Raw genomic sequence first — 16,416 nt, 5'->3', positions numbered from 1 at the left:
TGGTGTTAGGAAAGTCGCATCGTAAAATTTCTGAAATCGTTCGTAGATGAATAAACGAAAGAAAAAGAAAAAATTCAAAAATAGAAAAAATTTATTGGTGAATCGACGATAGAAATTTACTGAGATCTCGAGTAGAACTGAAAAATATCGATACAATATTATTCAATCGATCTATCGATCTCTTGTTAAGAAAAAAAAAATATTTCTCAAATGAGAAAATGAAAACGGTCAGTCTTAAAAAAAAATTTTAAAAGCACTTTCTCTGCATACATTAAGAACGATCATTGCACTGACGTAACTGAGTCTGTTTCGAGATACCGATATATAACTACGTATACAAATACACGTAACATTATATCACTTATGCGAACGCTTTCACGATACGAGTTACTTGCTATTCGTAACTCTTACATATTTCAATAGAAATAAAAATCGCTAAACCGAGATCGGTTTAGATGATAATGCAATAGCTGAAAAATGTTATTCCATTTTCTTTTCTTGTTTTCTCTTTCTTTTTTTTTTCTTTGTTTTTCGTCCATCAATTCAATTTATACTGTGAACGTAAAATATAATGAAAACAAACGGATACGTTCGATAAAAAGAATTCGTATTTGTAGAATAAATGTGTAATAATATGTGAAAAAAAAAAAAAAGAGAAAAGAAAAGGAAGTTTGAAAGAGAAAAACAAAAACGATTTATGTTACGATAAACATTACCGATAATATGTTACGTATTATGATGGTATAAGGGGGTGACTGCGGCAGAAGGAAGAAATGAAAAGCGAAATAGAGAATAAGAGAAAGAGAAAGATGCAAAATGAAGGTATTATATATTTCGAGATAGTGAGAATTTGTATGGTTTGATGTTACGCAAATTAATACGAAAGAAAGTAATTAAAGTGGATACGTGAATAATAGGGAGAAAACTTTTAGCACACTTAACATACATTTAGAGAACGATACATCGATCTTTGATTATCTTATGTGATTTCAAAAGAGAAATTAAAATACTTAGATTTATCTTAACTTTCATGAGGACATCATTTTGTCCTCGTCTTATATGTCATTACCTTGATTTGCATGATTAAACTTTTATCTTTTAAAATTGTATTACATACAACATTTATCATCGTACATTATTATTATTATTATTATTATTATTATTATTATTATTATTATTATTATTATATAAAAAATATTTTTACGAAAAAATCATTAATTCATTGTAGATATAAATACGTGATATTAGTTATGTATTTGATTTTTTAAAAGAATATTGATAAATAATGAGAAATTTCGTTAATAGGCTTTTTGTCATCTTAACAAAGAAGAACAGTTCCTAAGAAAAAATATTAGCTGACTTAAACTGTACACACACACACAAACACACACACTCGGAGATAGATTACGCTAAAACAAAAATTCATTTTCACACAATTATTTAGTAACCCTTACTACATTCTTCGTTGATAATAAATTTCATTTTTATATTATCTTATCGAAAAAAAAAAAAAAAAAAAAACAAGAATATTTCGTATGAGAATGTTAACTTGCTTAATTTATTAACCCGTCCTATTACTACACTATACACGTAGAAAATACATAAAAGATAAAATACAGAAATAATTTGAGAACCTAATATGACAATTACGTCGGTCGATAGTTTCTTAGAATCGATGTGAACACTGCGCGCAAATTTTTCTTAAATTTTGCTATACGAATTCCCTCTCTCCACACGCATACACACACACACATATATATGTATATCTGTCTTTCTCTTTTTCTCTATTCGTCGTATTTATCATAGGCATAGAAAGTACAGTGCGAAGTACCGCGTTGACGAAATTTACGACAGCGATTGTGTATCGAGCATAATTAAGCTTTGAAACGTACCGTGTCACGCTCTTTTGCGATTTATGAATTATTCATTCTTTTACTTTCGACTTCGCTCAAGCTAATTTTATATTCTTTTTCTTTTTCTTTTTTTTTTACGTTTTGTTTAATGTTTTTCTTCTTCTTCTTCTTCTTCTTTTTATTTTTTTCGTCATTTTCTATGAAAGTTCATCCATGATAAAGATTCTAAGCCAAAATGTGAACACTTCTGTCGATGTTCACCAATTAAAGTAACTTTCAAATGGGTGTTAGATCGCTATATGAAGAAAAAGAAAGAAAAAAAAAGAAAAGAAGAAAAAAAGGAAGAAAGAAAAACCAAAAACAGAAACAAAAAAATAAAAAAGATAGAAGAAAATAAAAAAAAAAAAAACAAAAATCAATACCCCAATAGGAAATTAAATAATCATAGTTTATTTTTTCTTTTCAAACGTAATTAACTTTGTGTCAATCAAGAAAGAAAATTGTAACGTAGAGAGCGCGTCGATACGTGAAATCTTTATCATTTACATCATTACTATCCTAGATCATGAATCAATCGAAAGTATTTTAAATGCGCTATTATGGAAGAAGAAAAATAGAGGAACGGAAAAATAGGGACAGGTGAAATGCTATTGCATAAGAGATATGCATACTGCAAGGAACGCAGTGACGACGTTATTTCGTTCCTAACTCGCTTAATATTATGTGTATATATATATATATATATATATATATATATATATATATATGTATGTATATATATACACATATTTTTTTTTTTAATATCGACTGTATAACTTAAAATAAATTGAATGTTAAGATATTTAATAAGATTTTTGTGAGAAGTTCTGTCGACTATATTATACATAAATTATTTTCATTTGCATTAATTAATTGCGAGATTGTGATTTCTTTTTTTCTCTCTTCTTTTTTTCCATGTTAAATTTCCTACAAAAATTTGTTTGTTTTCAAATGAAAGAAGGATAATAAAGAAAAATGTATTTTTCAATAAACGATACAAGAAAGAAAAATCTGCATTTAAGGAATGTTTTTTTCAATAACTTATGGCCAGACATACATAGGACAATATTAACTTTTCACCACTTTTTCTTTTCTTTTTTTTTCCTTTTTTTTTTATTTCAAAAGAACCGAGTTCTTTCTGAGAAAAAAGGATATGACTAAACTAAAAACAAATATTATACATATATGGAAGAAGTTTATATATAGCATATTGTCAGACCTTCGGAAGGAATGTTATATCAATAAAAAAGATCCAAGTCGATCAATTCTATTGCTTCATTTAAAAAATACATTAAACTAAATAAATCAATAAATAAATAGTAATAATAATAATAAGAACAATTGAATAGTAATTTAATAATGAAATTAAAAAATAATTCCGTCGTTTTCTTTTTCGATGATTTGAAAATTTGAAACTATACAAAAGAGAAATAAGTAAGAGCGTATCTTTGAAAAATAATACTCGATGCAAGAGTAATTTGTGAACGTTGCTTTTGAAGAGAAGACGATCGAATCTGTTTCGTTCAAAACGTAATTACTTTTCTCGGATCAAAGTAAACGTAGGTTCGAGTTCGTAGCCACAAATTATATAGGAACGAATATTTCTAACTTAAAAGATAGGATTGTCAAATGATTTCCGATAAACTAAACATAATTAATTTTTAAAATTTTATGAACACATCTCTGCATTTATAGAAACACATTTAACAACATTGATATGTATAACAATTATTAATTATCAATTTTATGATCAATTCGAAAAATTCAAAAAGATTTATAATTTAATCACTCTTTACTTATATAATTAAATCACTTTTTATACATAGGTATATATTTATAAGTATATACATATTATTTTGTCCATATTATTTTAGAAACAAGAAAAAAATACATTTACTAAGACATCACATGAATTAAAAATTACTTTCTAATTAATAAATAAATAAAATCGAAAAAAAAAAAGAGAGAGAGAGAGAAAGAAGTTGACAAAAAACGTATCAATCGTTTTTAAGAAATCATTTGGATCGTGTTACACAGATAATAAAAATTTTCTATCGAACATATTTAATAACGGAATAATCTAAGGCCGAACACGTTTTCCTGGTTAACTCGATGTAATAAATATTTCTTACTCTCTCTCTCAATCTCTCTCTTTTTATCTTTCTCAAAACTTTCGCTATACTATTTGCATATAAAACATAACTTCCGAAGTTATATTTCACTATACAAAGTTCGTCGAACAACATTTTCGATCGATCTCAATGAAATCAACTCGTATAAATTCTGAAAAGAATCGACGTCCTTTTTTTTTTTTTTTTCATTTAATTAATATCTGATGCAAGAAAGTCGTCAATGATATAAAGAATAAAAAGAAAAAAAAAACATCCGAGATATAATATGAAAAATATGAAAAATATGAAATAACAAAGTTACGTGGAGATTGAATAATAAAATAAAATGATCGCATCCTGTGGTATCACGATTAGTAATAACTGATGATGATGCTGTTGCTGCTACCAGTAGTAGTGATGGAGTTAGTGGTGGTGGTGATAGTGGTGGTAATGGTTACGGTGGTGGGGATGTTAAAAAAGCACCCCAGAACATACAGTCAAAGACTTCTTTACTTCTCCACCTGGATTCTGCGATGAGTTTTCGTCGAGTGTCCGCAGTTCTCTCACGTTCGTCGCGTCTTATTGATCGAGCATAATTTTATTTTCGTTATTGTTCTTATTATTGTTTATTTTCCTTTTTCATTTATCTCTTTCTCTCTCTCTCTCTCTCTCTCTCTTTTTCTCTCTCTTTTTCTCTCTTTCATTCTTTCTCTGTATATCTGTCTTTCCTTAAATTTTCTCTTACATTATTTTTTTTTATATCTTTTGTACATTCTCTTCAACGATAAAATCGTTTGTAAATATAGAATAGAAACGTAGATACCGTTTTCGAAAGTAATTATAAATTTCTTATTTCCTCGAAGAGGTATCGTCTGTTAACTTTTTTTTTTCTACTAAAGAATACGGATCAAGAGAAGTAATTTCCTTCGAATCGTCTAAGAAAAATTTTCCCTACGTTATTTTTTTTTTTTTTTTTTTATTATCTTTCTTCCCTCTTTTTCTTCTTGTACTTTTCGTTTTTCTTCCTCTGAGGTGAGCAAATCGTTTATTTTTACACATGCATACTCCATCTTATGATAATTGTTATCTCATTCAATTAATTACGTACTAATATTAAATCGTATAATTTTCATATTGCTATCATTGATATATATATTAGTGCAATTAAATAAAAGAATATTATTATTATAAACGGTCCGTTCACTTCACGAACATATATATATATATATATATATATATATATGTATGTATGTATGTATGTATGTATGTATGTATGTTTATATGCGTGCAAGGTGTCTCATTTAAAAAAATTATAATAGAATAAAAGAGAGAGAGAGGAAAGAAAATCGTTTACAAAATCTTTTCTCGATTATCTCTTTCTTTCGCCAAAATTAATGTCTCTTTAATTATTAGAAATCAATCTACTTCTAAATTTGATGCCATTCTCAAAGATTTGTATGAAAAAGAAAAAAATAGAAGATTAAAAAAAGAGGATTATAAGTATATTTCTTATCGTCCGAACACTATATCTCACTTGCCACTTGAAACTCTATTTCAATAAGATTAACAAGCATAACTGAAAATATGTGTCTGAAAGTGTGAACGAAGAAAATCATAGAAGTATAATACGAAGAAAAAAATAAAATAAAATAAAATAAAGACAAAAAAGAAGAAGGAATAAGTGTATTCTCGTAAAATTTTCAAGTGTTCTCATTTCATCGAAAGAGTTTAATCTTATTTGATAAGAGAATAGCAAACAAAGGAAAAAGAGAGAGAAAGAAGAAGAAGAAGAAGAAGAAGAAGAAGAAGAAAAGAAAGGAAGAAAGAAGAGAAAAGAATAAAAAAAAAGTATCAAAGCGATAGAACGAAGATGACATATCTAAAATTACTCTTGCTCATTTATCTCAGTGAATCCTTTCTCTTATTTCATTATTCCGTAGCCACGGAGATTGAAACGATAATGACACGTACGTTACCGCTTTATGCGATGCTCTCAAATGCACATCTTCTTAATTCAACAAAGTGCACTAAGGAATTGATGAATTTACGAGATGCTATCGATCGGCGAACGTTATGGAGCTTAAAAGGTATGTAAAATTTAAGAAAAATATTTACCTATATTAGAGCATCGAATTTTTCTTTCAAAATTTCGCTATCTTATTATCTCTCCTCTCTCTCTCTCTCTCTCTCTCTCTCTCTCTCTCTCTCTCTCTCTCTCTCTCTCTCTCTCTCTCTCTCTCTCTCTCTCTCTCTCTCTCTGTCTCTCTCTCTGTTACTCTCTACCGTCCGTATTTTTATCTTTATCAGATAATCCTTCGAAAGTATTTTTAATTTCATATTTTTACTCTTTTAAAGTTTTTAAAAATTTAAAAATTTTTAAATCAGTGAAAATTAAAAAAGAAAACTAAAGAGAAAAAGGATAATCGATGCCTGTTATACATCAGTTATGTTTAACAATCGCGTATTCTGATTTTTCGCAAAAAAAAAAAAAAAAGAAAAAGAAAGAAAGAAAATAAGTAAAGAAATAAATAACAACTTAAGGGGAAATGAAAAAGAGGTTCGAGGAACGTTCGAACGACATCGAATGATGAAATAAACTAGTTAGAGATCATTCCACAAGTTTCCTTAAAGAAAACTATTACGTTCCTATTACGATATACATGAACCCGGTTCGTCCAAGTTACAAAATCACTTCTAAACTTGTATAGTTTCATTTCCATGTTCGAAATATCGTCGGAGGGGAGAGAGGTCGAAGGTTGACAGAGTTTTTCTTATCCTTTCCTTTCCTTCCCTATTTTCTCTTTTTTTTTTTTTTTCATTCTTACGCAGTTGTTCTCTCTTCGAGAAGAAAAAAAAAGAAGAAAAATAAAGTGGACGTCAAAAATAGATGTTAAAAAAAAATAACAGGAGGAAAGAGAAAAAAGAATCTGCGCAGTAAGAACATAAAGAATCACGAATTGTCTCTTAAGTGTGGTGAATAATAATTGTGTCTCAAGGGATTCTACGAAACTCATGTCGTTGTACTCATACATGCATACAAGCTGCAGATCGGAAAGTCTGGTCAAACAACTCTCGGCAAATAACTCTTTAAACTGAGTCGAAAATATCAGAACTGGTTTGCTATATATATTTCCGTTGAAAGAATTTTTATTTGGCCTTCGCCAAATGTCGGTTTTATTCTTTGATACATGCATAACTTATTTATTGTCAATAACATTAATTATATTTAATGAATATTGATATAAGTATAGAAAGAGAGAGGAGAGAGAAAGAGAGAGAGAGAGAGAGGGAAATGTCAGATATCTCGAAACTTATAATTATTTTTAATTATATTAATAGTTATACTAATAATTATATTAATATAATTAGAAAGTATGTATTAATAATTAGAAAGAAAAGTCAGATACCCCGAAACATATATATCTTTTGAAGTTATCATTCATTGTCAAGTTCTTGTACTATAATTTGAAAGACTTTCTGTGTATACATGCATGGATATATAATTAATCAGATAATAAATGCATTTTTATGAATAATTGATAATTACTTTAAAAAAGAATTAACATTATCAAAATTAATATAAATCTTATATTACTGTTATATATATATTCTCGACTTAATTGTACTTATCTGTTATTCAGATATCGACTTATAAATAATTATTAACAGAATCATGTTGGATATTTAAATAAATTTCTTTTTTGCGTGTACGATATTGTTTTTCTTTTTTTTTTTTTTTTTTTAATTGGATTATAAAACATTCTAAAATAATAAGAGATTATTGCATCTTAAATTTTTTTTACTTTTATTTAATTATTACGCACAACTGCATATTTTTTGAAATAGCATAATCTTTTTCTTCGTCAAAAGTGTTAAGAAATCAATAACACTTCTGTTTTTATCTTTTTTTTCCTTTTCTTTATATATATATATACATATAATCGACAAGTCGTAAAAAAATGTTCTACTTATTAAAGGAACTTGTCTTTAATGGAAATAATTGATATTCATTTTGCATAGTTTTTTTCACTATTAAGTGAACAAGTTTTCGAGGGTATCTTACATAGACTTTCTTTTTGCGATTACACAAGCAACCACTTTTGCCACGTTGTAAGATGCTGTAACCCGTAAATTACTGACAATCCGTATTTAATATATATTTTTAACGTTGCTTAATTCCTTTCATTTTCAACTATAGAAAACATTTTTCTGCGATAGTTCTTCTATCGTCATTTATATAAATCTATATACATATTTTCAAATGTTGACGTGATCATAAAAGAATATTATTTATATTATATAAAAAATTATATATAATAAACGACTCGTTTTAGAATTGTTATATTTTCCATAACGAGATATGAAAGATTTTGACGCCTTAAACCAGGCAACCACTTTGTACTCCGCCGATAAGTACGGTTGCCTGCTTTTAGGGGCATATACAAACGATACAAAAAGTATCTAAATTTAACAAAATCATTGAATTAATCATTAAATTTGTTTCCTATTCTTTCTTGTTTCTATTTTCTGATCAAGTAATGGATTCAAGTGGCATACCAAAACCCGGATTCGTTTATGGAAATAATTATTGGTTTGGTATCCAAAGTCAATGCAAAGACGTGAACAATAGAGATCCATTGATACTTGTAGAAAAGGAAATAATGAATAATTCGAAATATCGTCACGTAGAAGATGAATTTCCACCATACGAAGTGAAATATTTCGTCGCATATTTCAGACACAATAGTACTTTGCAATACCACGTTAGATTACCTAACGAAGTGAGTACCTGTTAAATGAATGAACGATCTTAGTAATTCAGATTAACATAAATATTTCTACTTGCTTTTTCTTTTCCTTGGTAGAATTTGGTAACACTCGGAATGTGCTTACCGGCCACTTGTTCAAAGGACGAACTATTTATTCTTCTTGAAAAAGTTTTTAAAGATAGAAGTCTTATTGTGGGTGACCTATATTCAGCTGATTTTGAGTTGTTCAAAGTAAAAGATCTAATTGACGACCATCGATGGCTCTTGAGTGGAACATTCATATCAATCATGTATGTCAACGAGCATAAGATTTATGATAGTCACGTTGCTCGAATATAACAAATCGTTTTTTTTATCTGTCTCCCCTTTAGGATTCTATTGATACTTACGTGCTTGTTAATGCTAATAGGAACGATCTATGACGTTCTAATATATCAAAGACGCTTAAAGAGGCATGCTAAACTTCTTAAAAGTTATGAAAATACTAATTCTTCTCAGACAATCGGTACGATCATTTATCCGAACGATATAAATCATAGTACTAACGTACACGAACGAATTTCAATAATATTTGAAAATATTATTTAGATATTAAAAGAAAAGAGGAGGATCCTGAGGACAAGCTGACAGCATTGAAATTTCAAAGTAACATCGGTAGAATATTTCTATCATTTTCCGTTTACTCGAACACGAAGATTATATTTAATACAAAACTTAATAACGAATCTATATTAGTTATACACGGTTTAAAATTCCTATCGATGTTATGGGTTATTATGGTACACACGATATTCTACATGCATGACTATACAGGTAAATCAACGACGATTATAATCAAATAAAAACAAATAATATATAAACGATATGAATATCTGCAAATTTCGTTACTTATATTTCATTGATTATAGACAATAAGATAATAACTTGGAGAAAATCAGAAGGTTTTGCTAATCAAGTGTTAAGCAACTCGACTCTATCGGTGGATACATTTTTTTTCCTCGGTGGTTTCCTCGCAGTTTATTTGTATTTCAAAGCAGAAAAGGGGAAAAAGAAACATCGGCCATTCAATTACGTTGCTGAAGCTAACATGTTCTTCATGAATCTCTTAAAAAGATTTATCAGGTAAATTCGTGTTAACGATTATAATTTAAGAAATACGATCATACTTTGAAATCGCTCATCAATTTCGTTCTAACTTAGATTGACACCGGCTTATATGTTTGCGATGGGAATATTCGAAATAAATTCAATGTGGTACAATTATACCTCGGAGTTTTATATGGACGAACGTCCATATGAGATCTGTCCGAAATATTGGTGGAGGAATATACTCTATATTCAAAATTTCTTTAGCAGAGAGACTATGGTATGAACGTTTGCTTTTATCGATAATAAATGTTTCCATATCAGAGATAAACTATTAATTGGATTGGAATTATTTATCGTTATTTCGATATTTACAGTGTATGTCTTGGAGTTGGTACTTGGCGAATGATATGCAATTTTTTGCGATAAGTACATTCCTGTTAACGTTATCGTCCATGTAAATCCAATATTATTATAATTTTATATATCCGATTGTAATCGTAAATGTATTTTCAGTGCTAAACGTTTGACGATGTGAAAACATTTAATTTGGCAGGTACTTCAACGTGGCAGTCATCTTGCTAAGTCTATTGTTCATCACATCGACGATCGTAACAGGCTATATATCCTATATTTACGATTACGTTCCTACGTAAGTAATTGAAAAATTAATTACATAAATACACGTGTAATCAATTGACCGATTTGATTAATTTTTATAGAATGGATCAACAGTACCATCTATTAGATATCCTGTACGATCCACCCTGGACTAGAATAGGACCTTATATAGTGGGTATGGTCACCGGTTATATCGTTATCAAATTAAACAACGAATTACAATGGAAAAAGGTACAAAATAATATATAATAGTCTCGTATTAAATAATCCTTGGTCAAAATTGATTTGATCGCTCAATGACGTTTACAAATGATCTTTAGAAAACTATTATATTATTCTGGATACTTGGTAGCGCTTGCAACGTATTAGTACTTTTTGGATTATGGAAAAGAAGCATATCAACTATATCTGCTGCCTTTTACGTTGCCCTTAATAGAACAGTTTGGGGAGTAGGCTTGGCATGGCTCTTAATCGCTTGTGTCACGAATCACGGAGGTAAGTAAATCAATGTTAAAAATCGAATTCATTAAATTAATGTTAATTCTTTTGAAATGTTCTTTTCTCTATTTTTTTTTTTTTTTTTTTAATGAGAAACTTTATTTCAGGTATTGTGAATAAGATTCTTTCGTTCAAAGGTTGGATACCATTCAGTAGATTGACTTACAGTACCTACCTTTTAAATCCTATTATTATCAATTCCATTTACTTGCACAGCGAAACTTCTGTTCACGTTGATTTTCTATCAAACGTAGGTCAACCAATCACTTACAATTCTTTTAATTTCGATCATATTGCAGATATTAATAACTAATTAATCTTTTTCTTTCTTTCTTTTTTCTTCGTTTATACGCTCCTCCAGTCAGCGCTCTTTTTAGGAAACTTTGTGATCAGTTACGTATGCGCTTACGCATTCACGATGATGTTCGAAACGCCATACATCCTGTTGATGAAACAATTCATTGATCATACCAGAAAAAAATGATCGATCCGTTCTTTGCACCTATCCATTCACGGATGATATCTTTATATTCATTAAATTGAATTATCACAAGGTTTTTCTTTGATGTTTTGTAATTTATTGGAAAAAAATGTATATGTTCGATTTTTTTTTTTCTTTCTCATTTCTTCCTCTTGTTTTCGTTATTTTTTGTTTAACGCGATTTAATGCATTCCTTTCTAAATTATACGCTGATAATCGCGCAATTAATACGAATGATGATCATACGGACGATCCAACTTCATATATATTTACGTGTATATATATATATATATATATACACTACACATATATTACATATATATGTGTGTATGTATATATGTATATGTATACATACATATATACATATATATTTGTAATATATTATGTATGTATGTATACATATATATTTGTAATATATATGTATTTATGTATACATATATATATATGTATATATGTATGTATATATATGTATATGTATATTTTTTTCTCTCAGTTTTTTTTTTTTTTCTTTTCTTTTCGACGATTTATAAACTTCTTTTATCAACGGGCATTTTGTACACAACGAAGCGAGTTCAGTAAAAATATCTTGTACACTGACTTAAAAGAGATAGATAAGCGTAGGGCACATTTACAAAACTACAGATCGTTAAACGGTATGACATCCTCGCCGTGCTATGAGTGAACCGGGGAATGTATCCTAGGAGGTGCAGGCGAGGTAAGAGATCGATTAGCTCGAGAAGCTTGCTCACGTCGACCTTCCTCTAGTTGTTTCTCAAGCTGCTCTTTCAAGACTAGAAGTTCTCTCGTTCGCTGATAAACAGGGTCCTGAAATAAAAAATAGTTTGTTCTGATTGTTCCATTTTTTTTTTCTTTCTTTCTTTCTTTCTTCTCTCTTATTTTTTTAATCTTTTCATTAAAACAAAAACAAAATTACAAACCTGTTGTCTCATAATCGGATTCCATCTACAATACAGACCCTTCCAAGGTTTGATATACCTCATACTTGCTATCGGCATTAGAACGAGTTGATAATTCGGTCCAGCCAAGTAAAGAGGATTTTGATAAAGTGATAATTGACTATTGGTGTAGGACCATAACGATACGGTTCTTTGTTTGATCTGTTCTTGTACTCTCTCGCGTTCGCTTAAAACAAAAAAAGAGAAAAAAAAAGAGAGAGAAATAAAAAAGGAGGAAGAAAAGAGAATCAATAATAATTATAAAAAAAATATTTAAAAAATAAAAGAATTGTTAAGATCAAGTTGTTCTAAGAGAAAAATTGTAGTTTGAAATAAGGGTTAAATACATCTATAGAGATATATATATATATATATACCTGCTGAATAAAAACGTGCCAAATCTGCAAGAGTAAAGATGGTCGAGGATAGTGATTAAAAAGTGCTCGTTAAATTCGAACGCGTTTGCAAACTGTCGCGTTATTTGCCAAACGCAATCCATAAATTGTAAAAATACTGGAGAACGATCCGCATCACTATGGTGTTCGTCACCATGACCAATCCTCTGCAGAAAAGAGATCATAATATTATGTAAAATAAACATTGTTTAAACGTATACGTACTTTTAATAAATGTAAAAGAATCATTATTTTGTGTGTGTGTGAATTTTTTTCTTTTTTTACATATAAACTACCTGCTGAAATTTATGACCGAAACTAAGCCATTCCTTTTCTATGAGAACTTCAAATCCTTTAATGGTCCTGTAATATGGGTCCAACATTAACATGGCAAGAGCTGTTAGCTATAAAAGATGATAGATTATATATATATATATACATAATACATATATATATATATTAAAAGTTTTATTACAATTATATTCGTTAAGATATATTATATTATTATTATTATTATTACTTGTGCTGTTCGATCCCATCCGTCCGAGCAATGTACAAGTACGGAAGTCTTATGATTTTCTACTTTATCCACAATTCTAACTGCGCCAGCGAGAACACATTTAATATGTTTAAGCCACATCGTGGATTCTATACCAGATAACCACTTGGCTTCGTCGATCGTTGGAAAACATAATTCTATAATAAGATTTAATCTTGTAATGTGATTTAATCGAATTAATAATAATAATATATATATGGAAAAATAAGAAGAAAAAAAGAAAGAAAAGAAAAGAATTCACTTATTATCACATTAGTAATACCTTTCAATTTTCTCAGGCTCTCTCTCATAACGTGAATATTATGAATATCAAGAAAAACAAGCTCAGCGTTTTGATAAGCATCCTCACTTTCGTAACCACCACCTTTCGCTTTATTCGCTATTGCGTTAGGCATTGGTCGAGCATCCATTATAAATAGTTTATGGCTTTGTGCATTGGCATCCATTATCAACTGCACGTACCTCTCGTCCTCTCGACTTCTTTTACCACCAACGCCGACTAACGGCTGTGCGCAACGCGTTATCGTCGCTTGGCTTTCTGAATGAATCCATGAAAGTACTGGCAATCTTCCTCTACTTCTAAAAGCTGCCGATGCTTGTAAATCTTCATCTGTCGCAGCCGCAGGTACTGCCCAAACCGCCGGATAACTATCGGCTAGTGTATACGTGTCATTAATCTTTGATATTTTCCACATGTCATTATTTACACCCTATAATTAAATATTAAATAAATCTATGGATATCATTCATGCTTTAATAAAATATAATATATTCAATATTCCTTACCATTCGTTTTAATTCAGCAATGGGCTCGTACACGTTCCAACCATTCTCGGGAAACGTTTCCGAATATTCAAATGCGAATAATGGTAATTTATGTGACAACGGAAATGAATATTGTTGAAGTTTTTCAAAGACATCTCTTCTAGAATGATTTTCTTGCTTATGGGCAAATCGAAGATTTCTCATGTCTTTACAAAACACTTCTATACCATATGAATTTTCTCCTCTGCTTGACGCACCACCAACTTTCTCGATTCTACTGACAACACCCAAGGGCACTTCCACGACATAAGGCGTTTCACGGTCTACACTACGAAAGTGAAGTTTATAATTTGTAACACTAAGAATTCCTCTAGCTGGACCCGAATAAGGACACAAGTAGGTCACTTCATGCGCGATGCCTTGAACTCGTTCCCCATTTAAAAGCGGCGGACCTGTATCACTTCCTGATAGATTCTGTTGAAAACGATTTTATGATATATTAAAATAATTGAAATTAACTTATTACGACGCGTAAGGTTTCTATTTACGAATATATATAAATATATATATATTCTACCAAAATGTGCAATAAAAAGTAAAAGTGACGGAGGTTTTTACATTTATGTAGGGATATGAAATAAACTCCTTCGACGAAACTGAAACGTAGCAATAGCAGTTCATAACAAACACAAATAATACGACAAAAACAAAAAAAGAAATGCAACAATTTCAACTACAGCCACTTGTTATTTTCAGACTCACTTTTACTTGATTGTCTTTTTTTGCCTCCAAAGCAGAGACAATATTATTATCTGTGGAAGTAGAACTCGAAGAAAAGCTTTTCGAATGGGATGCTTTTTCCCAACTCTCCTAAGAAATTGAGTTAGAGTCGTATGAAATCAATCTGATAAAAAGAATTATGTTTATAAAAGTTTGTTGTTAACTGAATAATTAGATTTAATACCGATTCTTGACCCATCTTTGAATTGAGTGAACTGCTTTTGCTGTCTGAATTAAGGGAATCAGAACTGGCATTTTTTGAGTTGTTTTGCTCTACATTCAGGAGTTCAGCACTGCCTCTCTTCTCCATGCTTGTAGTACGTATGCTTCTAATTTCTTCTACTCCTGTTGCAATGACATTTTCAACTTTCAAACTGGCTTCTACATTGATTTCTGCAATCGCTTCTTAATCCTATAAACGTTAAGTATACGTTAGATTAATACAAATAGATATCAACAAGCTTTTCTAAACAAGATAATGATATTTTCTTTCGGTTAACCTCAAAAATGTTAATTCGTATTATACATTAAAAAAAAGAAAAACAATGTTGAATAAATTAATTTATACGTATTATCTCAATATAATACGTGTTTTTAATTCAAATACAAAAAAAAAAGGATCGAAAACAACTTCAAAGCAGTTGATATCTAATATTACGAAGCCACGCCCCAAAAACACCGAAAAAGTTATTATTATTATTTATAGAAGGCGTTAATTTTAATTACATTCTCACTGTCGTACGAAAAAATTATCACCAACCTCTATAATACAAGATTTTTTTTAATATTTTAAAACGTTAAGTTCTGTCACAATGCACCTTGCGTTTGACAGTAGTAGCCATCTTGCGATGGAAATACGACCAGTTGGCGCCACATTCGAATCTTCCAATCAGCCACGTGCGGTCATATCGTACGAAATTTGAATTTCATATAATTATATTGATAAATACGATTAATATCTTTAGCAATATTCCAATATTTATTATAAAAAAAATAATAATAATAATAACAAAAAGAGAAAAGAAAAAGAAATGGTATTTTCTTAATACAGTAGTAAAAAAAAAAAAGAAACTTTCATACATTTACATTTATATCGTATTGCGTCATCGACGATTTAAAAGGAAGATACAGAATTTGTTATAAAAATCCATTAGAATATTTTCAGGATGACGTGTCTCGGGATTATTTGCAAAAAATAAATTATATATATATATATATTCAATTAGAATTAATCATGGATTAAATTATTTTCAATGTATCGCAAAGCTGCTTGAAATGTATATATAGATATATGTATAGTTATGTGTGTGCATATATACACATACACATACACACACACACACACACATATTAATCGTATAAATACGATTACATTCGTATCGTAAGAGTTCTGGGACACCATAAATCCTATTAGTGTCTCTTAGTAAATCGGATTATGACAAGAGTTCTCTTCCGCAGCACGTCATTCATTACTTATCACCTACTAACTTGGTCTTGAATAGC

At 29.5% G+C, this 16,416-nt stretch overlaps 2 protein-coding genes across 11 annotated transcripts; one reads left to right on the top strand and one right to left on the bottom strand.

Moving 5' to 3' along the window:
* Positions 1 to 4,253: 4,253 nt before the first annotated feature.
* LOC127068158 (nose resistant to fluoxetine protein 6-like) lies at positions 4,254 to 11,581 on the top strand. Of its 8 annotated transcripts, none has more exons than XM_051003915.1 (14): positions 4,256 to 4,570; positions 5,417 to 6,090; positions 8,540 to 8,784; positions 8,869 to 9,062; positions 9,144 to 9,277; positions 9,361 to 9,585; positions 9,681 to 9,894; positions 9,973 to 10,138; positions 10,236 to 10,315; positions 10,415 to 10,510; positions 10,581 to 10,710; positions 10,800 to 10,974; positions 11,085 to 11,227; positions 11,339 to 11,581. In XM_051003915.1, exons 2-14 carry the CDS (start codon positions 5,874 to 5,876, stop codon positions 11,459 to 11,461), a joined length of 2,142 nt encoding a protein of 713 aa, XP_050859872.1. In that variant the 5' UTR covers positions 4,256 to 4,570; positions 5,417 to 5,873; the 3' UTR covers positions 11,462 to 11,581. The 8 variants fall into 8 exon arrangements, with proteins under 8 accessions (XP_050859877.1, XP_050859872.1, XP_050859873.1 ...); XM_051003916.1 differs by having other exon boundaries at positions 4,256 to 4,609; XM_051003914.1 differs by having other exon boundaries at positions 4,256 to 4,615.
* LOC127068160 (myotubularin-related protein 2) lies at positions 11,046 to 16,372 on the bottom strand. Of its 3 annotated transcripts, XM_051003921.1 has the most exons (10): positions 15,674 to 16,372; positions 15,098 to 15,325; positions 14,896 to 15,003; positions 14,155 to 14,607; positions 13,631 to 14,078; positions 13,330 to 13,505; positions 13,106 to 13,213; positions 12,792 to 12,976; positions 12,397 to 12,601; positions 11,046 to 12,283 (listed from the first exon to the last, which is right to left on the bottom strand). In XM_051003921.1, exons 2-10 carry the CDS (start codon positions 15,221 to 15,223, stop codon positions 12,131 to 12,133), a joined length of 1,962 nt encoding a protein of 653 aa, XP_050859878.1. In that variant the 5' UTR covers positions 15,224 to 15,325; positions 15,674 to 16,372; the 3' UTR covers positions 11,046 to 12,130. The 3 variants fall into 3 exon arrangements, with proteins under 3 accessions (XP_050859878.1, XP_050859879.1, XP_050859880.1); XM_051003922.1 differs by lacking the exon at positions 14,896 to 15,003; XM_051003923.1 differs by lacking the exon at positions 14,896 to 15,003 and having other exon boundaries at positions 15,191 to 15,325.
* Between the last annotated feature and the right edge of the window lie 44 nt (positions 16,373 to 16,416).

This window comes from Vespula vulgaris, chromosome 12 (assembly GCF_905475345.1).
Source record: "Vespula vulgaris chromosome 12, iyVesVulg1.1, whole genome shotgun sequence".
Taxonomy (NCBI): Eukaryota; Metazoa; Arthropoda; class Insecta; order Hymenoptera; family Vespidae; genus Vespula; species Vespula vulgaris.
This window is presented reverse-complemented; position numbering and strand designations above follow the sequence as displayed.

Bases quoted from the DNA above. Each gene is read 5' to 3' on its own strand.
- LOC127068160 (XM_051003921.1), bottom strand. From the start codon at position 15,223: ATGGAGAAGAGAGGCAGTGCTGAACTCCTGAATGTAGAGCAAAACAAC. The intron at 12,977-13,105 runs GTAGTTTATATG...TCTTTTCTGCAG, and splicing joins TCGGTCATAAATTTCAGCAG to AGGATTGGTCATGGTGACGA. The intron at 12,284-12,396 runs GTTTGTAATTTT...TTTTTATTTCAG, and splicing joins ATCCGATTATGAGACAACAG to GACCCTGTTTATCAGCGAAC.
- LOC127068158 (XM_051003915.1), top strand. From the start codon at position 5,874: ATGACATATCTAAAATTACTCTTGCTCATTTATCTCAGTGAATCCTTT. The intron at 9,063-9,143 runs GTATGTCAACGA...TCTCCCCTTTAG, and splicing joins GGAACATTCATATCAATCAT to GATTCTATTGATACTTACGT. The intron at 10,711-10,799 runs GTACAAAATAAT...AATGATCTTTAG, and splicing joins ACGAATTACAATGGAAAAAG to AAAACTATTATATTATTCTG.